The sequence below is a fragment of the Bos indicus x Bos taurus genome, chromosome 28 (assembly GCF_003369695.1).
Source record: "Bos indicus x Bos taurus breed Angus x Brahman F1 hybrid chromosome 28, Bos_hybrid_MaternalHap_v2.0, whole genome shotgun sequence".
NCBI classification, from domain to species: Eukaryota; Metazoa; Chordata; class Mammalia; order Artiodactyla; family Bovidae; genus Bos; species Bos indicus x Bos taurus.
In genome coordinates this window covers 6,141,627-6,165,701 of record NC_040103.1, presented here as the reverse complement: position 1 = coordinate 6,165,701, position 24,075 = coordinate 6,141,627, and the positions used below count along the sequence as shown (strand labels likewise).

At 42.2% G+C, this 24,075-nt stretch overlaps 1 protein-coding gene across 2 annotated transcripts in view; it reads left to right on the top strand.

Moving 5' to 3' along the window:
* Nucleotides 1-24,075, top strand: part of PCNX2 (pecanex 2) — a 338,376-nt gene that overhangs the window by 61,866 nt on the left and 252,435 nt on the right. For both annotated transcript variants that reach the window (XM_027530589.1, XM_027530588.1), the window contains 3 exons: nt 2,535-2,680; nt 12,783-12,936; nt 13,023-13,055. In XM_027530589.1, coding sequence (XP_027386390.1) covers nt 2,535-2,680; nt 12,783-12,936; nt 13,023-13,055 — 333 coding nt within the window. The remainder of the gene's footprint in view (nt 1-2,534; nt 2,681-12,782; nt 12,937-13,022; nt 13,056-24,075) is intronic.

Below are 24,075 nucleotides of genomic sequence, written 5' to 3'. Positions count from 1 at the left end.
TTCTTTTGAGAGGAAGATTTACTCTAAGTTACAAATTCACTGGGCTTCCCTGGTGGCTTAGACAGGAAAGAATCTGCCTGCAATGTGGGAGACCCAGGTTCAATCCCTGGGTTGGGGAGATCCCCTGGAGAAGGGAATGGCAACCCACGCCAGTATTCTTGCCTGGAGAGTTCCAGGGACAGAGGAGCTGGCACACTGCAGTCCATGGGGTCGCAAAGAGTCAGACACGACTGAGCACGTAACACTTTGACTTTCATAAGTTCATTGTCATTAAAAGAAGATGCTGTTCTTGCTGACAGGACAGCAGGAAGTTTCTTCGAGGCTCTCTTTTCTGTTGGAGTCAAATTCCAGACACAAGCAGCACTTATAATCTCAACTTACCTCTAATAATATTGCCCAATCCATCCTATATATTGTCAACCTGCATATTACCTTCACAATGGATCAACTTTCCCTTGAAATGCTCTTTGTGTTAATATTTTATGGTCTGAATAACTCTATGCTCCATAGCTGTCAGGGGATTAGCATCTGGGAACAGAGAGATGGGGAAGTCAGCCTCCTAGGAGGGTTCCACATGGTCTCCAGTGAAGCAGATGTGTTGCCCTTATGCATGCCGGGTGTTTTGACATCAGCGACTTTCAGTGAATTAAGGAAAAATTATGCTGTCCGCCCAAGTATGACCTTCTTCTTTGTAAGTCTGAGAGGAGTGAACGAGACCACTGAAAGGTAGCTTTACCTCCATGGCTGCTCTTCCATGCTGTCCTCCTCCTCCCTTTACTTATCTTGGTCCTTCTTCTCAGTCTTCTGTGTCTTATGTGGTTGTTCAGTCACCAAGTCGTATCCAACTCTTTGTGACCCCGTGGACTGCAGCACGCCAGGCTTCTCTGTCACTCACCATCTCCTGGAGTTTGCCCAAGTTCATGTCCATTGAATCAGTGACGCCATCCAACCATCTCATCCTCTGTTGTCCTCTTCTCCTTCTGCTTTCAATGTTTCACAGTATCAGGGTCTTTCCCAATGAGTGGGCTGTTCGCATAAGGTGGCCAAAGTATTGGAGCTTCAGCTTAGCCTACAGGAAATTAGAGCCTACTGAAAATCCTTTTTGGAAAAATATAGGACGAAAGCAAACAAATAAAAATGCAAGCTAGCATAATCCACCAATTCCACTTTTTGGTGTATATTCAAAGAGCCTAATGCAGGGAATCCAACAGATACTTGCGTGTGCATGTTCACAACAGCGTTATTCATGATTGTGAATACTGAATATTCCACAAGAGGTGGATGCAACCCAAGCATCTGTCGACAGATGAATGAATAAACAAAATGTGGTCTATCCATAAAATGAAACTTTATTCAGCCTTAAAAAATTTTTTTGACACCTGAAACATGATAGAACTTGAGATCATTATGATAAATGAAATAAGCCAGTCACAAAGGAACGATACTCTTTAATTCCACTAATAGGAGGTACCCAGAGGGGTCAAATTCCTGGAGACAGAAATTAGAGGAGCGTGGGGAGTTAGTGTTCAATGTGGACAGGGTTTCAGTTTTGCAAGATGAAAACATGAATAATAATATGAATATTATTGCTACTGAAATGCATACATACAAAATGGTTAAGATATAAATTTTATATTATGTATTTTTTTTAACCACAGTTACAAAAAAAAGCAACCCTACAGATTAGAAATAGAAGGTCTGCAGCGGGCTGGGGATCATTAAGTATTTGTTCAGCAAATGAACGGAGACTAATTTTTTTCAAAATTGAATTCCTTTCCACTAGATTAGATCCAATCAGAGATGAATTTGGGGTGAAAATGTTTTAAATCTGAGATTAAATTCCTCCACCTGTTTCTGTTTTATTGGTTTAATTTTTTTTTTCTGATAAATATTTCAGGTCTTATATTGGGCTTCTCTGAAGACCTATGTACTGTGGATGAAAATATTTTTACTTAAAAAAAATTTAAATATTTATCTCAGCATTACATTAAATAACATACCTTTCAAAAATTATGTCATTTAAGGCCTTTTGTTGAATTCTGATCTTTCATAATAATTACTTTCATGGCAGTTTCCTGGCCTAACAGTAGTATTTTGATATGAGTAGCATAATTTTAATGTCACCTTATAATGAAATTGAAATGTATTGGTAAAAAAGACCTTTTCTGCAACAAGGATCTACTGTAGAGCATAGAGAACTATACTTGGTATTTTGTGATAACCTATAAGGGAAAAGAATACAGAAAAGAATGAATATGTGTATATGTATAACTAAACCACTTTGCTGTATAACTGAAACTCACATTACATTGTAAATCAATAATAGTACAAAAAATAAAGCTGGGAAAAAAAGACCTTTTCTGTTGATCATTGTCCTTTTGTTAGGGTGCCCATTTTTTTTATGGACTCTGTTGGTTTCCATTTCAGAATTTAAACATCTGCTTTTGGTACTTTTAAATCAGGAGGCTTATTTTCCTGACAATAACACGTCTACATGAAACCCTCTCTCTGTTTTTTCTTTCCTTATCTAAAAGCATCTGAGTCAGGATCTGGAAGATTCATCCTGTTCTTCCACACAAGGAAAGTTTAACCGAGAGCAGTTTTACAAGTTTATCATTTTCCCCGGCAAGTGGATTAAAGTCTGGTATGATCGCCTTACCTTGCTGGCATTACTTGATCGGTAAGCCTCCAGGCATGCACATGTGCTGGGGAAAGACACAAGTGGGGCGTGGCGTGTGCGCTGGCTTGCTGATAATAAGCAGTTTGGCCTCAGGCTGAAATTCTCTGGGGCTTTTCCAAGGTGTCCACTTTTTGTCCTGCAAACCCAGAGTTAAAGCAGTGAGATCCCGACAAATGAAGAAATTGTCATTGAGCGGTTAAAATGGGAGCTGGGAGAATTTGGTAGCATGGTTTAGTCTTAAGGTCTGGGGACAATATGCCTTGGTCTGCTCATCTTTTGCCAGTTTTTGTAGGAGAGCCTGCAGCTGCCATGTTGAGGGCAGAGCTTGGGTGTGTGGATTTGGCGTAGGGAGGGGAGGAGGGACATGGAGGGGGAAGGAGTGATGTCTCGCCCTTTCCTTTCAGGACTTGGGTTCTAAATATTCTATCCTATACTTTGGATGCTAGTCTTTCCTTTAAACCTATTACTCTTTCTCACCACTGTTTCTCAAGATGCAGTGCTGTGGGGTTGGAGCTGAGGGTACTGAGTGGGGAGGTGGAGGTGGGTGGCAGAGGTCAGGTTGAGTAAGGCATGATGGAGTTGGAGACCAAAGAAGGGACTTCCCATTTCCATCCCCCTCGGGATATACAGAAGACCAGATTGTGATCTTTTTTTAAATAATGTTTTTATTAAAATTTAAACCTTTACTCTGCAAAAAGACAGTATAAAAGAATGAAAAGACAAGTCATTGACAGAAAAAATTGTATGAGACTTCCCTGGTGGTCCGGTGGTTACGACTTCACCTTGCAATGTGGCAGGTGTAGGAGTGATCCCTGGTTGGGGAGCTAAGATCCTATATACCTTGTGGCCAAAAAACAAAAACATACAACAACAACAACAAAAACACAGAAGCAGTCTTGTGACAGATTCAATAAAGACTTAAAAAAATTAAAAAGTTACAAAGCACACATCAGATATATATCCAAGATATACAAAGACTACTTAAAGCTCAATAATAAGAAAACAACCTAATTTTAAAATACGGGCTAAAGATCTGAAGAGAACCCTCATCTAAGAAGATATCCAAATGGCAAACAAGTTCATAAAAATAGGCCTATCATTTTATATCACTAGAGATTTGCAAATTTAAGCAATGATGAGATATCACTATTCACTATAAGAATGTTTAATCAAACAAAACTCACAATAGCAAATGCTGGAAAGAATGTGGGACAAAAAACCCCTTTTTTCATTGCTGGTGGAAGAACAGAATGGTACAGCTAATTTGAAAGACAGGATGGCAGTTTTCTAAAGAAAACAGTTTTACCATATAGTTCATCATTTGTACTCCTAGGTATCTACCTACCTGATTTGAAAACATCCACATAGATATTACATATGAATGTTTTTAATATCTGTATTTATAATCATTAGAAACTAAAAGGAACCAGGATGTACATCAGTATATGAGCAGATAAATTGTGGGGGCTTCCTTGGTGGCTCAGTCATTAAGAACCCATCTGCTCATACAGGAGATGTGGTTTTGATCCCTGGGTCAGGAAGATCCCCTCAAGAAGGAAATGGCAACCCAACTCCAGTAGTCTTGCCTGGGAAATCCCATGAACAGAGGAGCCTGGTGGGCTACAGTCCATGGGGTCACAAGAGAGTCGGATATGACTTAACAACCAAACAGCAACAACAACGAATTGTGATATTCACAGGTTGTGGGTTTGGAGATTCGGATGCTATTACTAATGGTGTCATCAGAAAACACAGGCGTTTCACAGTTAAATGTAAGTCAGTGGGGTAGTGGGAAGGCTGGTTGCCTGCCTGGCTGTTGTGGGTCCCCCAGTGACTACTTGTTATCATAATGTCTTAAATGGTGTGATCACATACTGAAAAACTATAGTCATACAAAATTACAACAGTAAATTTCAGGACCCACAAGTCAGGGAAGGGAGTTATAATGGTTTTTCTAACAACACTATGTTACCCCAGGGGCACACACTTAAGACGAAGACTTCATACTTGACTAAAATAATTCAAGATAATACAGTATGTTAGGTGAGAAGTGTTTTTGAAATATTCATTTAAAAAGAAATTAACAGAAGTTGAACTAACTTGCCTTAACCCTTCATATTAAATACAAATATTTCTATGGATTTCTGGGTTTGTTATTTTAAAATCCACTCACTGATGAAAATTAGCTGAAAATCCAGTGAAGATCTAAAAAAAGATGATGAGAAAGATGATTATCATCTTGTGAAGGTTATAGTATTAAATCATTTTAATCACCTCTCTTGCAAGTTACGTGCTAAGTCATGTCCGACTCTTTGTGACTCCATGGACTGTAGCCTGCCAGGCTCCTCTGTCCATGGGATTCTCCACCAGGAATATTGGAGTGGGTTGCCGTTCCCTTCTGACCCAGGAGGATGGAACCTGTGCATTGGTAGGTGGGTTCTTTACCACTGCCCTCAGTCTCCTGTTAAATGGGGGTAATCTATTGGGTTGGCCAAAAAGTCAGTAAGATGTTATGGAAAAACCCCAACAAACCATATCACAGGGAGGATGTGAGGATCAAACCAAATTAATGATAGAAAGAGTTCTTTAAATATTAGTTGTTGGGAAGATTCCCTGGAGAAGAAAATGGCAACCCACTCCAGTATTCTTACCTGGAGAATCCCAAGGACAGAGGAGCCTGGCGGGCTACAGTCCGTGGGGTCGCAGAGTCCAACGTGACTGAGCACTTGCTCATGTTATTACTTGGAATGTGGCCCAGAACCCAGAAAGAAGAAAAAATTTTTAAATGAAATAAATGATTGTAGCCAAAGTGTGTGTGCTGAGTGTGTGCTAAGTCACTTTAGCCATGTCCGACTCTCTGTGACCCTGTGGACTGTAGCCCACCAGGTTCCTTTCTGGCCAAAGTAGATGCTGTCAAATGCAGACACTGAAACTTAGGCCCTTAGAAAGGAGAGATCACCCTTTCTCCAGAGCCCATCTAATCCTACTTTCAGTCGTCCACCCGCAAGCTTGGTGATCTGGTTTTCTAGTTGGCAGTCAATGAAGAGGGGAGGAAGGGACGCCATGACTCCCAGCTGACAGTGAGGAAGGAGGCAGGAAAACCCAAAACACTGACCTAGAAAACCCGAGCAGCCTGGGACCTTTGTGTGGAGAGAGCAGCCCCGCACAAGGACCGTGGAGCAGCACTCAGCACACAGAACCGCCTGGGAGCTTTGTGAAAACACAGATGCTCAGGTGTGAGAAGCCACCACCCCAGCGTGGCCTGGGGCACAGCACCCCTCCTTAGCTCACCTGGTTAGTTCAGTGGTGATCTGAAAGGTCTGTTTAAGAAAACAGGGATTCACACGATAAATTTTATGTTTTTGACGACCGGAGCTGTTTTTTTATTTGAAAATGTATACATAAATTACCCTGGATATTCATTGGGAGTATCTAAAGTCACATGGATGAGAGAACTTGAATTTACAAATGAAAGCTTGGTAAACACATATATAATAGAAAACAAACATAACTGTTGGCAGAAACTGGAAGAATTTGGTGAATAACAGGCAATGAAATCAGACTAATTGCTGCCCTGAACTCCCCCAGGTTTGGACTTCTGTTTGATGTTTTTTAACTTTTCTCTGGGACTCAGACTCATCTTCTTTGACTGTGTTTCCTTATCCTCTGATCATGGTAGCTTCCTGGGTCCCTATGATGACAACCTCTCCCGTTTGCCTTCAGTTTGCCGTCCAGTCTGCTTAGATATTTTTAGACTTGTCTCTCTTTCATCATTTTCTCTTCCTTTCTCTTCTGCTATTACCTCACCTTGCAAAACACCTAGGTTTTCTTTTTCTTTCACCAGTTTATCAGGTTACCATCTACAACAAAAAGCTGTCCATCTAAGCATCATTTCATTCATTTATTTGTTCATTCAACACTTAAAAAAAAAATCAAAACACCTATCCACTCTAGGCTCTATAAGGAGCCCTGGGTATAGAGCAATGAATGAAACAGACATACAGTCCCTGTGCTCAGGAAGTCTGACTCCACTGGGGGAAGTGGGCTGAGACAGCACACAGTCCTGGGTGCCATGGAAGACACTCCTGAAGGCCTGAGATAGAGGAACTTGGGGGAAGAGGACACAGATGTCAGGACAGGTGATGACAGAAGCCTTATCCGAGGAGGAAACACACAGATCTGAAATATAGCAGGGAGCTAGGTATGTGACAAGCAGGGGCAATCTCACCATCGTCATCATTGTGAGGATGTGCTCTCATGTCTCCTATCCTTAGAAATCCTCTGGACCACGTTCCCCCAGCTGCTGTCCCATTTCTCCAGGTTTCCTTGCAGCAGAGCTCCTTGAAGCACTGCATGTTATTTTTTTTGCAGTTTCTCTCCTCCCATTTTCTCATAACCCCCTTGCATTCAGCCTTCTGACCCCAGGGCCGCGTGGAGCCTGCCCTGGTCCAGGTCGTGGTTGATCCTCTCATTCTTGGTTCACTCTTTTCTCTTGTTTCTGGGGCTCAGCCCTCTATTGGTTTTCCTTCTGCCCTGTTGGTAGCTCCTTCCTGGTCCCCTTTGCAGGTGACCTCTTCATGTTGGTGTCCCAGGAGCTGCTCAGCCCTTGGTTTTTCTCTTTCTACCCGCTTTTCTTTAGTGATCACATTTAGTCTCATGGCTTTAAATCCCGCTAATCTGCCAGTGACCCTCAATTTCTGTCTCCACCCTGGACCTATTGCCTGATTTCTTTACTTGTGTATCTAACAATGGGGTTGACATCTCATAATCAGAGTTGAACCTACGCTCTTCATCTCTACCTCGTCCCAGGTCTGCTCCACCTGTGGTCTCCCCCACCTCAGCTGATGACCACCTTATCCTCCCACTTTTCATTAAAAATCTTGGCATAATCCTTAACTCTTCTTTCCTTTCACTCCCGTGTTCAATTTCTCGTAGATCATGTTTACTGCTCCTTCAAATGTATCTAGTGCGGCTTCCACCTTTAATGTGGCCGCCTTTGTTTGAGCCGCTTTCGTCTCCCATCTGGGTTACTGTAAGAGCATCAACTGCTCACATCCATTCTCCCTGGACACTATTCTTTTTCAAAATTGTATTGAAGTAATAGTTGATTTACAGTGTTGCATTAATTTCTGCTGTAAGGCAAAGTGTTTCTGTTATCCATATATATTCTTTCCCACTATGGCTTATCACAAGATATTGGCCAAAGTTGCCTGTGCTGTACAGTAGGACCTTGGTGTCTGTCTGTCCTATATAAAATAGCTTGCATCTGCTGATCCCAACTCCCAATCCATCCCTCCCCCGCCCCACTCCCCTTGGCAACCACCGGTCTGTTTTCCGCGTATGAGTCTGTTTCTCTTTTGTGGATAAGTTCATTGTGCTGTGTTTTAGATCTCACATACGTGATATCGTATAATATTTATCCCTCTGACTTGCTGCACTTAGTATGATACTCTCGTGGTCCATCCACGTCGCTGCAAATGGCATTACTTCATTCCTTTTGTGGCTGAGTAGTATTCCATTTTATGTATACCGCATCTTCTTTATCCTTGCATCTCTCAGCGGGCATTTAGGTTGCTTCCACGTCCTGTCTATTGTAAATAGTGCTGCTGTGAGCACAGGTGCATGTATTTTTTTGAATTATGGTTTTCTCTGGATATATGCCCAGGAATGGGATTGCTGGATCGTATGACGGCTCTATTTTCAGTTTTTTAAGGAACCTCCCTACTGTTCTCTGTAGTGGCTGCACCAATCTACATTTCCTCCAGTATCTCCCTGTATACTATTCTTAACACAACAGAGTGTTGGGCGCCTCTTGGTCTTCCTGTTGGTCACCACACCAGGCCCTCTTCCGGCCTGAAGACCTTTGCCCTGGCTGTTCCCCCTACCTGGTGCGCTCTTCCCGCAGATAACTGCACGGCTAGCCCTTTTGTCTTTCAAATGCTTTTTCTTAGAGAGACTTAGCCTGACCTTCCTGTATAAAATCCATCAGGTCTCTGTCCACACACTCATAACTCCTCTCAGCTTGTTCTTTTCATTTTTCCGTTGCGCGAATGCTCTTCAAATAGTCTATCATGTTCTTACTCTGTGTGTATTATTTATTTTATGTCACTGCCCACTGGAAAGGAGACTTTATGAGTTTCATTCACTGATGTATCCGCAGCACTTACGTTACATGAACAAATGCATCAGCTTCCCTTAGCAAACTCCTTCCCAGTGTCTGCCATTATGAGCCTTTTCCCCCAGATTGAAAGCTTAACGTCATCTTTATTCTTTCACTCTCTTAATGGTGCATAATCCATTCAATCAGAGTCTTTTCTGCCCTGTTCTGTTTTGTGTCTGAAAGTCACGCATCCCCTCTAATTTCCCAGGTGTGTCACTTTCTCAGGCTCTTGTTACTTCTCTCTGGGAGTGCTGTTTATCCTTTCCCCTCCAGTGCATCTTGTTAACCTCTGCAAGATAAATCTTTCTAAAGTATAGCCTTAATCACGACACCCCCTACCCAGTGAGCAAACTTCTTCATCCAATATTTACGAGGAACCGTGGGAGGGGAGTGATGGTGGGGAGGTGGAGGAATGGAGTCCTGGTGGAGGCGGACCTGGGAAAAATTACTTTTTAGGAACTTTATTTTTTCTCTCCAAATAGAAAAAGTTTTTTTTAATTGAAATTTTTGTTTTATTTCCTAAGCTTTTAGATAGTCTTAGATAACTTCAAAATGTTATGAGCAAACTAAAGAATACATAATTATAGACCTGGACTGGATAAACAAATATATTTAGCTCTATAAAAAGTACATAGTAGAGAATAAAAAATACTTAAATTTCACTTCTCATCAAATATTTATTGTCCCTCCCCCAGTTTTTAAAAAAGTTTTCAACATGAGATCTTAATATCTGAGTTCTTTACATTTCTGTACTTTTATACCTCTTGATTGCCTGATTAAAAAATGGGAAAAAAATATGAACAGATTCCTCACTAGAGAAGATATACAGATGGCAAATAAATGTGTGAGAAGATGCTCCACATTGTATATCATTAGGAAATTATGAATTAAAACAATGATGAGATGCCACCACACACCTATTAGAAAGTGAATGTCACTGACTCGTGTCTGACTCTTTGCAACCCCAGAATACTGGAGTGGGTAGACTTTCGCTTCTCCAGGGGAATCTTCCCAACCCAGGGGTCGAACCCAGGTCTCCAGCATTGCAGCCAGGTTCTTTACCAGCTGAGCCATAAGGGAAGCCCAAGAATACTGGAGTGGGCAGCCTATCCCTTCTCCAGTGCATCTTCCCGACCCAGGAATTGAACTGGGATCTCCTGCATTGCAGGTGGATTCTTTACCCACTGAGCTATCAGGGAGGCCCCCTATTAGAAAGGCCCAATCCAAAACACTGATAATAGCAAATGCCAGCAAGGGTGTGGGGCAGCAGGACTCATGTTATTGCTGATGGGATTGCAAAATGGTACAGCCTCTTTGGAAGACAGCTCAGCAGTTTCTTACAAATTAAACACACTAGTAGTACAGTTTGACCTACCAATCATGCTCCTTATTTCCACACAAAAACCTGCATTTGTAGATGCTTTATTCATAATTGCCAAAACTTGGAAGTAACTGTCTTTTGATAGGTGATGGATAAACAAATTGTGGTGTGTCAGTATTACTGAGCAGTAGAAAGAAAAGAGCTATCAATCCATGCAAAGACACAGAGGGCCTTTGATGTGTATTACTAAGCGAAAGAAGCTAACCGGAAAAGGCTGCACACTGTATGATTTCATTATGGAATCTGGACAAGGCAGATCTATGGAGACAGTAAAAAGATGAGCGGTTACCAGGGGTTAGAGAGGATGGATGAATAGGCAGAGCACAGAGGATTTTTTGGGCAGTGAAAATACTCTGTGTAATACAATAATGGTGGATATGTATCATTACAGCATTGTTTAAACCCATAGAGTGTACATCACCAGGAAGCAACCGTAATGCAGACTATGGACTTCAGTTGATAATGATTTGTCAGTGTTGCTTCATCAGTTAAAACACATGTTGCACTCTAGTGGGAGATGTTGATGGTGGGGGAAGGTGGGTGTATATTTGGAGGCAGGAGCTATGTAGGAACTCTTAACACTTTCTCCTCAATTTTGTTGTGAATCTAAAACTGCTCTAGGGACTTCCATAGCGGTTCAGTGATTAAGACTTCACCTTCAAAGGAAGGGTGTAGGGATGTGATTCTTGGTTGAGGAGCTAAGATCCTACATACCTCATGGCCAAAAACCCCAAACATAAAGAACAGAAGCAATAGTGTAACAAATTCAATAAAGACTTAAAAAATGGTTCACATTAAAAAAACTCAAAAAAATGAAGCTGCTTTAAAAATAAAATCCATTAATTAAAGAAAGACATTCAGGAGTGCCTGAGCATGCCAAGGATGAAGTAGCCAACTGTTCCTGTCTAAAAATGATCATAATTTAATGGGAAAGACCAATAGGTACATGGACAAAAATAGGAAATATAAGATAGCTCAGCTGGTAAAGAATCCGCCTGCAATGCAGGAGAGCCTGGTTTGATTCCTGGGTCAGGAAGATCCGCTGGAGAAGGGATAGGCCACCCTCTCCAATATTCTTGGTTTCCCTTGTGGCTCAGCTGGTACAGAATCCTTCTGCAATGCGGGAGACCTGGGTTCAATCCCTGGGTCAGGAAGATCTCCTGGAGAAGGAAATGGCAACACACTCCAGTATTCTTGCCTGGAAAATCCCATGGATGGAGGAGCCTTGTAGGCTACAGTCCATGGGGTCGCAAAGAGTTGGACACGACTGAGAGTCTTCACTTCACTTCACTCAGAATTCTAGTGATTAGTCCATCTAAACTCTTGACCGTGGGGTCCACACCATCCTTCCTTTCAACTGTTCCCTCCTGTAACTCCACCCTGCGTCTCCTTCTCTCATAGAAACCTTCCACCTCTGATGTCATAGTCCCAGCCTCAGTTCGTTCTTCATATCCGCTCTGCGTGCTAAATGACCAGTCCTGTCCAACTCTTTGCAACCCTATGGACCATACCCCTTCAGGCTCCTCTGTCCATGGGATTCTCCAGGCAAGAATACTGGAGTGGGTTGCCATTTCCTTCTCTAGGGGATCTTCCTGACCCAGTGACTGAACCCGGGGCTCCCACACTGCAGGCAGACTCTTTACCGTCTGAGTCACCAGGGAATTTGCTTTCCCCCTACCTCCATCCAATGTCTCCACATCCCCTCTTGCACTTTGATGGATCCACTTCCTCCCACTAGCAGCCCTCGTTGCCTCCCCCATGATCCTGCCTTTAGCCCCTTTATATCAGCATCTTGACACTCCCTTTCTTGTCCCTTTGCATACCCGCTGATAACACCCCACGTCTGGATGAGCTCATCTCTCTGCCCCACACCTCTTACGTGGCATCTCCAGAGAGATCACCCAGTGATTCACTGGGGTCAGACCCACTGCACTGACAGCTCTCTGGCCAGAGCTCTCCTGGCCTCTGAAATGGAGCAGCAAATTCTGGCCACTGTGACTGTACGTGGAAGGGATTGCCTGCTTTAGTCAAGTGTAATGTACCCACTTCCTCCACTTAATGGAGTCAGTGAAGCTCCTTTTCAGAAACACATTTCACTGTGGTGGATAGAATAATTAACAGTCTTCTCCCAGTAAACCTGGTTTAATGGCCAGGGGCACCCAAAGGGATTATATTTCACTTGTTTCAATAACAGAAAATGGGAGTTAAATATGGCTTAAAAAAAAATGTAGAATGCAGTAATAATGCAAGAAAGAAAGAAACTGTAAAATCTTGTTACCAAACATAAAAGCTTGAGATAGATCCTCTCTGCTGTCAGTCATTTTAGAAGCACGCACGTATTCTCTGGATAAAAACAGACAGCTTTACCTTTTATTCCCTTTGTTTTTTTAATTTTAATTTTTTAAAATTATGAAAGTGTGATAACACATTTATAGGAGACTAGGAAAAGACACAACAAGATTATGTATAGTTCCACTATATATTACAATTATTTTTAAGTAGATAAATTAAAATTTTTAGATGGAGTTTCAATATTGTTTTTATTTGTTTATTTTGCTCAGAACTGAAGATGTCAAGGAAAATGTGCTGGCGGTTTTACTCATTATCCTGGTTTCCCTGCTTGGATTTCTGACATTGAACCAAGGCTTTTGCAAAGACATATGGACGCTCCTCTTCTGCCTCATCATGGCCAGCTGCCAGTATTCCCTGTTAAAGGCAAGACCACATCTAATTCTTACCATCACTAATGTAGCCTTGAAATCATGAGATGATGACCCAGACACTTCTGATTTGTGTTCTAGAGCGTTCAGCCTGACCCTGCCTCGCCAATCCACGTAAGTGTCCACTACCAGGCTTGTCTGGCCTGCTTGCATTGAAGATGGGGAATGGCCAAAATCAATTCAAATGTATATAGCAATATTCATATATACTGAATGTAAAATGGAAGTGTTAATGCATGGTGGTCAAGTTCAGGGGACATCTGAGGCTGTGATGGGAATGGTGGTGGGGAGAGGCCAGGATGGGGACCAAGAGTGTGTGGAGGGCCTTTTCCATCTCATTGAACTCATCTCAGGAAAGATGTTGCAGTCAGTGGAGAAATCGGCAGAGTCTGCAGTCAGGCTACCTGTGTTGGTTTCCTGGTTCCTGTGTCTGAATGTTGGACCCTGAATGAAAAGTGAACTCTCCATACCTCAGTTTCCCTGTGTGTGAATAAGGATAGTAGAAATGCCTATGGGGAGTGAATTAATCCAACTCAAGGGCTTAAAACAGTGTCTGGAATATAGAAATTGCTTCATAGATGGTCGCTGTTATTGGAAACATTGGTTATGTAAGCACAAATCATTATTCTTTTTACGTGAAGCTGATCTCTTCCTGTCCCACACTTTCAAGTGTATCGTCACCTTTTATCTCATCATTTGGGGGCTTATTTATAACTGAAACTCCGGCCTCCCCAGTACCGGTCTCTTGGTGCTCTGGCATCCCTCCCTGAGCTCAGAAGCACTGTAGCATCCACTGACCAGGGTGCACGCTCGCCTGCGGGGTGGTGGGTCCAGGTCTGGCACTGGCCCTACTGGGACCCCAGCCATGTGCCTTTGCACCAAAACCACTGCTTGGTGGATGTCCCAGCTCTTTGAGAAACCTTCCTTCCTCTGTTATGGTAAACTCCCGTGAGTCCCTGAAAATCCCATCCGATGAAAGAAAACCTGACCTTCCCGCTATTGTGCTTTAAAAAAGAAATTCATATCCAGGATTTAGGAGTGATCTCAAGTCTGTGATAGCTCATATTTAGCTCATAGTAATTAAGAAAAGCTTATAATTGTCTGCTCACCTGGCATACGTCGCTATCTTGTTAAATTCCTCTGTTCCCCATAATTGGTTTACATGGAATACATCTTCTTTTGTCCCAGCGTCTGAATGTCAAGATAAGGAGAAACAGTGTAATTAGGGTATCACAGATGTATTGTTGTGATTATTGTCAAGAATCTGGGCTAGGTGGTGTGAGCCGAGATGCTCAGCCCTGTGATGTTCTGTCCCAGCCCACCCCCGATGCGACACTGCCATCCTCCTGCTGCTGTAAATAAGCCCTGCTCCCTAGTGACAGCGCTTGGGTCACTGTCTTTCTGGGTGACCCGGGGGAGGGGTGTAATAGGCTATTAAACATTCATTTCCTGCACGTGCTCTCACGAGTGATACTACCAGAGGTGAATGGTGAGAACAGCTGTTATCACCCCTGTGGATTTGTAATGACCGTTTGTAGGACCCCTGGGTCACGGTTCTAAGTCGGAGTCGTAGTGTCTACATTGATCCAGTTCCTAGAGGGCTATACCCAGCTGCTCTTCCTTTATCTGAGCAAGCATGTCACAGTGAGATAGGAAACAGTGACTCTTCTTTCTGTCATCGGAAGTCACAGTCAGACATCAAAGTCTGTTTATTGTAGTAATTAATATGCTTACACAGATTGCTAAGTAGATTAGTCCTGATTTGAGTTAGCATTTCTAACTATTATGGTGAGGAAAGAAAACATGGTAGGTATAAAATATTTCCTCTTGCAATGTGTAAGTTAGAAGACTAACTTACTGTTTAGAGATAAGAAAACCTCAGAAAGGTCAGTCCAGTCTGGTAGAGAGATGGTTCTGTGCCTGCCACCAGCCCTGGCTAAGATTCAGTCATCAATGGCTGTCAGATAAAACAAAGTGCTTTAAAAAAAATTTTTTTTTAATTTTGAATTGGAGTATAGCTGATTAACAATGCTGTGATAGTTCCAGGTGGACAGCAAAGGGATTTAACCATGCATATACATGTATCCATTCTCCCTCCCCTCCTATCCAGTTGCCACTGAAGTGCTGTTCAAAACTATATTACTTTGTTCGTTCCCAGGGAGTGGCTGTTCAAAAATGCAGTCAATTCTTGTTCTTCGAGTGATTGATTTTTCTTCTGTGTTTCCTTCCAGGAGCACAGAGGTGGCAAATTTTGAGCAAGTTGTTAAAACCAGAAGATAGCATAATGATTTTTTTTTTTTTTTTTGCATAACACTGTGTGTTTCAGATAGAGTTGCAGAATTAATATTGACATGCTAGTTGATATGGTAGCATCAACCCTGGGCTTGAAAAAAAAAATACTTCTGATTGTAAAAGAAAACAAGTCTAGGAGAGCTTAAAAACTGAGGGTGAGGGTAGCTTCTGGAATCAGTTGGAGGATCAGAGACTGGTAATTTAGCTATGGGTGATGAAGCTGTTCCTTACTTACAGACTTATAGACTTGTCCAACCAACAGTGGATTTCCCAGGTGGTGCTAGGGGTAAAGAACCTGTTTGCCAATGCAGGAGACATAAGAGATGTGGGTTCGATCCCTGGGTCGGGAAGATCCCCTGGAGAAGGAAATGGCTACCCACTGTAGTATTCTTACCTGGAGAATCCCATAGAGAGGAGCCTGGTGGGCTACCATCCATAGGTTTGCAAAGAGTCACACACGACTGAAACGACTTAGCACGCACACACAACCAATAATATCCACTAATGATAACCCAGAAAGTAAAATCTGGTGGGATATCTGAAAGGCATCAAAAGACTGGGATCCTCAGCATGGAGCTGGAGTCAGGGGCCTTTCCCAGCACCTGCTGGGATCCTGAGTTGGGGTGGCTGAGACAGCACCTGGGAACCTGCATTCTAAATACACCACCCAGGAGCTGACGGAGGACATGATCTCAGGTCACACCCGAGAAACACAGGGCAATGGGAAGCATGCAGGTTTGGGGATTTGAATTCAGCCTCTCCCTGTACACACTATGGCCTCTTGGTCGAGTGACTACTCTGAGTCTCAGGTTTTTCATCTGTGAAAAACGAAATATTAAAATAGGATATTGTGATGGAAGCAAGATAATACACATCCAGGGCGCCACATAGAATCTGGCACTGCGGGAACACTTGCCAAACACTAACAGTTTTTCTGTGAGTAAAGTAGGGGTCATAATAACAACCTCAGTTAGTGCTGGTAATGAGTGACTTGGACAATGTATACAATGTTCCCAGCACAGGACCTGGAATGTTAAGTCCCCTGGAAATGATTCTTTCCTTTCTCCTTCTGCTTTGCAGATACAGAAGGCTGAGTGTACAGAAATTTCACAAGCCCCACACCTAGTTCCCTTATTATTAACCTCAAACATCAATATGTTTCATTTGCCACAACTACTGAACCCAGGCGGATACATCACTGTTAACTGAAGTTCATGTTTCACTTAGATTTCCATAGCTTTTTCCCATTATCTTTTTGTTTATTGGTTTGAGGATCGCATCCAGGACACCACATGGTATTCAATCATCCTCTCTCCTAAAGCTCCTCTCCGCTGTGACAGTTTCTCAGGCTTTCCTTGATTTTGGTGATCTGGACAGCTTCGAGGAGCATTGGTCAGGAATTTTATAGACTGTTCCTTAGTTGAGCTTTATTTGGTGCTCATCTGATGATTGGACTTGGGTCATGGATTTTGGGGAGGAAGACCACAGAGTTCAAGTATCATTTTCCCCACACCATTTTGAGGGTATGTACTATCAACAGGACTTACCACTTTTGATGATGACCTTGATCACCTGGTAAAGGTACTGTTTATCAGAGGAATGATTTTTTAAAATTTTATTAATTTTTAAAAAAAAATTGCTACAGAGTTGATTTACAGTGTTGTATTAGTTTCTGGTGTCCAGCAAAGTGATTCAGTTATACATACACATATATCTATCCTTTTTCAGTTTCTTTTCCATTATAGGTTATTACAAGATATGGAGTATAGTTCCCTGTGCTCTACAATAGGTCCTTGTTGATATCTATTTTGTATATAACAGTGTATATCTGTTAAACCCAAACTCCTGATTTATCTCTCCCTCCCCCATCTTTCCCCTTTGGTAACCATAAATTTGTTTCCTATGTCTGTAAGTCTGTTTCTGTTTTGTAAAAAAGCCTATTTGTATCATTTTTTAGGTTCCACATAGAGGTGATCAGATCAGATCAGATCAGTCTCTCAGTCGTGTCCGACTCTTTGCGACCCCATGAATCGCAGCACGCCAGGCCTCCCTGTCCATCACCAACTCCCGGAGTTCACTCAGACTCATGTCCATTGAGTCGGTGATGCCATCCAGCCATCTCATCCTCTGTCGTCCCGCTCTCCTCCTGCCCCCAATCCCTCCCAGCATCAGAGTCTTTTCCAATGAGTCAACTCTTTGCATGAGGTGGCCAAAGTACTGGAGTTTCAGCCTTAGCAATTCCAAAGAAATCCCAGGGCTGATCTCCTTGAGAATGGACTGGTTGGATCTCCTTGCAGTCCAAAGGACTCTCAAGAGTCTTCTCCAACACCACAGTTCAAAAGCATAAATATAGGTGATAGAATATGATATTTGTCTGACTTACTTCATTTAGTATCACAGTCTCTAGGTCCATCCATTTTGCAGTAAATGACTTTATTTCATTCTTTGTCTGATTGAGTAATACCCCATTGTATATATATGCCACCAAGTGTGGGTCATAGAATACTTGTTGGCTAGCGTTTTACTAGGGTCTGCTTCCTTAGGACAGTTGGACACCCACCCCCAGGTCATCTTCTTTTGCTCCACACAGAAAGGGAACCAAAGAGTATAGTTAAACTTTTTCAGTATACATCTGAAAAAAAAAAACAACCAATTTGAAAAGATATATGCACCCAATGTTCATAGTAGCACTATTCACAGTAGCCAAGACATGGAAGCAGCCCAGGTGCCTTTCCGTAGACAGCTGGATTAAGAAGATGTGGTCTATCTAAACAATGGACTACTGCTCAACCATAAAAAAGGAGTGTTGCCATTTGCAGCAACGTGGACAGACCTAGATAATACTGGGTGCGTGCTAAGTTCCTTCAGTTGTATCCTACTGTTTGCAACCCCATGGACTGTAGCCCACCAGACTCCTCTGTCCATGGGATTCTCCAGGTAAGAGTACTGGAGTGGGTTTCCATGCCCTCCTCCGGGGGAGTCTTCCTGACCCAGGGATCAAACTTGTGTCTCTTACATCTCCTGCCTTGGCAGCCTGGATCTTTACCATTAGCATCACCTGGGAAGTCAGATAATATTACATTTAGTGAAATAAGTCAAACAGTGAAAGACAAATAGTGTACAATAGCACTTATATGTGGAATCTAAAATTTAGTACAAATGAGTCTATATACGACTCAGAAACAGACTCACAGACATAGAAACTATACTTCTGGTTACCAAAGGGAGAGAGAGAGAGAGGAATAAATTAGGAATTTAGGATTAAGGGATACAAACTACTGTACATAAAATAGATAAGCAACAAACATTTACTCTATAGCACAGGGAACTATATTGAATATCTCATATATCTATAATGGAATATAATCTATGTTAATTAAAAAAAACCCAAAACAAATCACTGTGCTGTACATCTGAAACTAACACAATATTTTAAGTCAGCTATATTTCAACTTAAAAAATTTTAAATTAAAACTTCAACCAATACAATATTGTAAAGTTAAAAAATAAAATAAAAAGAAAATTTCAAAAAAAAAACTTCAACCATACAATATTGTAAATAACTTCCAATTAAAATAAATACATTTATAAAAAAACACTTCAATTCAAAAGCTCTAAATAGATGAATTGCTAAGTCTTAAGTGAAACAGAACTAATCAACAACTACCAAAAAATTATATTTAAATAAACTATTCTATACCATCGTGTGTGCTAAGTTGCTTTAGTCATGTCCAAGTCTTTGTGACCCTGTGGACTGTAACCTGACAGGCTCCTCTGTCCACGGGATCCTCCAGTCAAGTGTGCTGGAGTGGGTTGCCATCCCCTCCTTCAGGGGATCTTCCCAACCCAGGGATTGAACCTGCATCTCCTGCATTGCAGGCAGATTCTTTACCATTGAGTCACCACAGAAGCCCCTTTTCTCATCCTAAGAAGCTATAAAAACAACCAACCCTTATAGTGAACAGAGTTCTACATAGGTAAACGTCATATTGCAGAAGGGCTGGACAGAGCAGGTAGTTATTTTTCTGCTCTCCAGTAGGAGCCCTTTTCACCCTCCTGAGTCCTCTCAGGAAGAGTCAGCACCTTCCAGGAAACGTTATTACGAATGCTTTTCCCCACCCTCTGTGTTTACTTCACATGTGTAACATTCACTTTGTGTGTTTAAAGAACGATGATTATGAATGAACTCGAGCCAAGTGAGGTTGAGTGTTGGGCCTGGAAGGATCCAGGCCCAAATACAGGGACCATCTGGGTAGGTTTGGTGAGCCAGTGGGTAGTGACCAGGCAGCCAGGTGGCCAGCAGCGGGGTTCAGATCTTGGCTCAGGCACCCTGTCTTCTGTCTGTGAAGTCTGGGGCAAATTTCTTCTTCATGCCTCAGTTTGCCCTTGGCAAAATGAGAATAATAGTAGGACTTCTTCAGGTGGATTAACTCTGTGGTTGGTTACATTTCAAGTAGGTAGGACAGGGCCTGAGGCACAGGAAAACAGGATAAATGTCAGCCACTGCTGCTGTACATCAGCTTGTCAAAAACAGCTGCCCTATGTGTTCCGCCAAACAGGAACATGTGCAGGCTCAGCAGGCAGGAGGCAACTGTTTTCTGCCCTCTGGGCTGGGAAGCAGAGATCTGCAGGAAGCCTGGAGCTGACATGGGTACCAGTGGAGAAGGGATGGGGCTGGCGTGGCCTGGCTACTGACAGCCTCGGTTCAGTAATGCTGGGTTCAAACACTCCGTCTTCCTTATAACCAACTCCTTTTATCTTTTTCTATCATCTATCTCTCCATATCACTATCCACCTATCATCTATCATTCTATCTTCTACATCTATCCATCTATCTATCCATCATCTGTCATCTCTATCTCTCTATCATTTATCTTTAACTATCTGTCTGCCTATATATCTCTCCATCTCCCTATCTAGCTATCATCTATCTATCCTCTATATCTATCCATCCATCATCTATCTCCCTATTCTCTATCTTCTAATGCTGAAGATAATGAAGAAACTGAAGTTGAATGGGTCTATGAAGACCTACAAGACCTTCTAGGACTAACACCCAAAAAAGATGTTCTTTTCATTATAGGGGACTGGAATGCAAAAATAGGAGGTCAAGAAACACCTGGAGTAAGAGACAAATTTGGTCTTGGAGTACAGAGTGAAGCAGGGCAAAGGTGAATAGAGTTTTGCCAAGAGAACGCACTGGTCGTAGCAAACACCCTCTTCCAACAACACAAGAGAAGACTCTACACATGGACATCACCAGATAGTCAATACTGAAGTCAGATTGAAGCTCTATACAGTCAGCAAAACCAAGACCGGGAGCTGACTATCCCTCAGATCATGAACTTCTTATTGCCAAATTCAGACTTAAATTGAAGAAAATAGGGAAAACCATTAGACCATTCAGGTACGACCTAAATCAAATCCCTTACAATAATACAGTGGAAATGAGAAATAGATTCAAGGGACTAGTTCTGATAGACAGAGTGCCTGATGAACTATGGATGGAGGTTCATGACATTGTATAGGAGACAGGGATCAAGACCATCCCCACGAAAAAGAAATGCAAGAAAGCAAAATGGCTGTCTGGGGAGGCCTTACAAATAGTTTTGAAAAGAAGGGAAGTGAAAAGCAAGGGAGAAAAAGAAAGATATACCCATTTGAATGCAGAGTTCCAAAGAATAGCAAGGAGAGATAAGAAAGCCTTCTTCAGTGATCAATGCAAAGTAATAGAGGAAAACAATAGAATGGGAAAGACTAGAGATCTCTTCAAGAAAATTAGAGATACCAAGGGAACATTTCATGCAAAGATGGGCTCAATAAAGGACAGAAATGTTATGGACCTAACAGAAGCAGAAGATATTAAGAAGAGGTGGCAAGAATACATAGAAGAACTATAAAAAAAGATCTTCACGACTTAGATAATCATGATGGTGTGATCACTCACCTAGGGCCAGACATTCTGGAATGCGAAGTCAAGTGGGTCTTAGGAAGCATCACTACAAACAAAGCTATTAGAAGTGATGGAATTCCAGTGGAGCTATTTCGAATCCTGAAAGATAATGCTGTGAAAGTGCTGCGCTCAATATGCCAGCAAATTTGGAAAACTCAGCAGTGGCCACAGGACTGGAAAAGGTCAGTTTCATTCCAATCCCAAAGAAAGGCAATGCCAAAGAATGCTCAAACTACTGCACAATTGCACTCATCTCACACACTAGTAAAGTAATGCTCAAAATTCTCCAAGCCAGGCTTCAGAAATACATGAACCGTGAACTTCCTGATGTTCAAGCTGGTTTTAGAAAAGGCAGAGGAACCAGAGACCAAATTGCCAACATCCGCTGGATCATCAAAAAAGCAAGAGAGTTCCAGAAAAACATCTATTTCTGCTTTATTGACTATGCCGAAGCCTTTGACTGTGTGGATCACCACAAACTGTGGAAAATTCTTCAAGAGATGGGAATACCAGACCACCTGACCTTCCTCTTGAGAATCTGTATGCAGGTCAGAAAGCAACAGTTAGAACTGGACGTGGAACAACAGACTGGTTCCAAATAGGAAAAGGAGTTCGTCAAGGCTGTATATTGTCACCCTGCTTATTCAACTTATACGCAGAGTACATCATGACAAATGCTGGTCTGGGTGAAGCACAAGCTGGAATCAAGATTGCTGGGAAAAATATCAATAACCTCAGATATACTGATGACATCACCCTTATGGCAGAAAGTTAAGAAGAACTAAAGAACCTCTTGATGAAAGTGAAAGAGGAGAGTGAAAAAGTTGGCTTAAAGGATCAACATTCAGAAAACTAAGATCATGGCATCCGGTCCCATCACTTCATGGGAAATAGATGGGGAAACAGTGGAAAAAGTGACAGACTTTATTTTTGGCGGGGCTCCAAAATCACTGCAGATGGTGACTGCAGCCGTAAAATTAAAAGATGCTTCTCCTTTGAAGAAAAGCTATGACCAACCTAGACATCATATTGAAAAGCAGAGACATCACTTTGCTGACAAAGGCCCATCTAGTGAAAGCTATGGTTTTTCCAGTGGTTATGTATGGATGTGAGATGTGAGAAAGCTGAGCGCCGAAGAATTGATGCTTTTGAACTGTGGTGTTGGAGAAGACTCTTGAGAGTTCCTTGGACTGCAGGGAGATCCAACCAGTCCATCCTAAAGGAAATCAGTCCTGAATATTCATTGGAAGGACTGATGTTGAAGCTGAAGCTCCAATACTTTGGCTGAGTGAATCAGTGAAGTCGCTCAGTCGTGTCCGACTCTTTGCAACCCCGTGGACTGTAGCCCACCAGGCTCCTCGGTCCATGGGATTCTCCAAGCAAGAATACTGGAGTGGGTTGCCATTTCCTTCTCCAAGGGATCTTCCCAACCCAGGGATCAAACCCAGGTCTCCCGCCTTGCAGGCAGACGCTTTAACCTCTGAGCCACCAATACTTTGGCTAGCTGATGCAAAGAATTGACTCATTTGAAAAGACCCTGATGCTGGAAAAGATTGAAGGCGGGAGGAGAAGGGGATGACAGAGGATGAGATGGTTGGATGACATCACCGACTCAATGGACATGAGTTTGAGTAAACTCTGGGGGTTGGTGATGGACAGGCAAACCAGGCATGCTGCAATCCATGGGATTGCAAAGAGACACCACTGAGTGACTGAACTGAACTGAACCGTCTATCTTTCTATGTCTGTCTATCTATCCATATCTATGTATCTGTCTATTTAATCTACTTATCTATCTATCCATTCATCCATGTATCTATCTACTTACCTTCCTATTATCTACCTATCTATCAATAGCAAGTGTGAAGCATTTGAGCAGCCCACCCTCTTGGTAAGAGGACAATTAGAATAATCTGGTCTGTTAGTCACAAGCACCACTGCTCTCCAGATGGGGACCTCCAGGTTTGAATAGATTCTCTCACTTTATCCTTTACTTGTCCTGCAACCAGAGCAAAGGCTGAGAAATTGTATGAGTAGGTGGGGCTCCTGGGAGAGCTAAATGCATGTACAGAGCAGATTTTGTGAAGCAGCCTCCAAGATGCCCCCCAGCAGAAATCAGCAGTGCCCCCTAGGGTATTTTAAGGTTAAAAACACTTGAATGGGAAACACTTGGATAAGTTTTAAAAGACTGTTCAGACTCACCTGGAGGAGCAAATGAAATTTTTATATTGAAAAAAAAATCAATCCTTGGAGGTTTTTCTGATTGAATCCTATATGAAAGAAGTAACTGGAGCAGAGAAATTTTATTAACGGGTGTTTTTAGGAATCAAGACAAATAAAAGTGACTTACATGCCATGTATTAGTGATTCGCTTACAATTGTTCGGGGACCCAAAAGGTAGCATGACGATCAGGGAAGGGTAACAATAACCCTGTATACGAGACAGCAAAAGAGACACCAATGTATAGAACAGACTTTTTGCCTCTGTGGGAGAGGGAGAGGGTGGGATGATTTGGGAGAATGGCATTGAAATATGTATAATATCATATATGAAATGAGTCGCCAGTCCAGGTTCGATGCACGATACTGGATGCTTGGGGCTGGTGCAATGGGACGACCCAGAGGGAGGGTATGCGGAGGGAGGAGGGAGGAGGGTTCAGGATGGGGAATACATGTATACCTGTGGCGGATTCATTTTGATATATGGCAAAACCAATACTATATTATAAAGTTAAAAAATAAAATTTAAAAAAAAAACAAAAAACCAAAGGAGGCTTAAAGTTTGAGTCTTAAATTATGGGCACAAAGAAAGCATTCCCAGACCCAATAAATAAAGCTTGATGTGGCAGATCCAAGATGATATCTTAAATTTGTTTGAAACCAAAGACT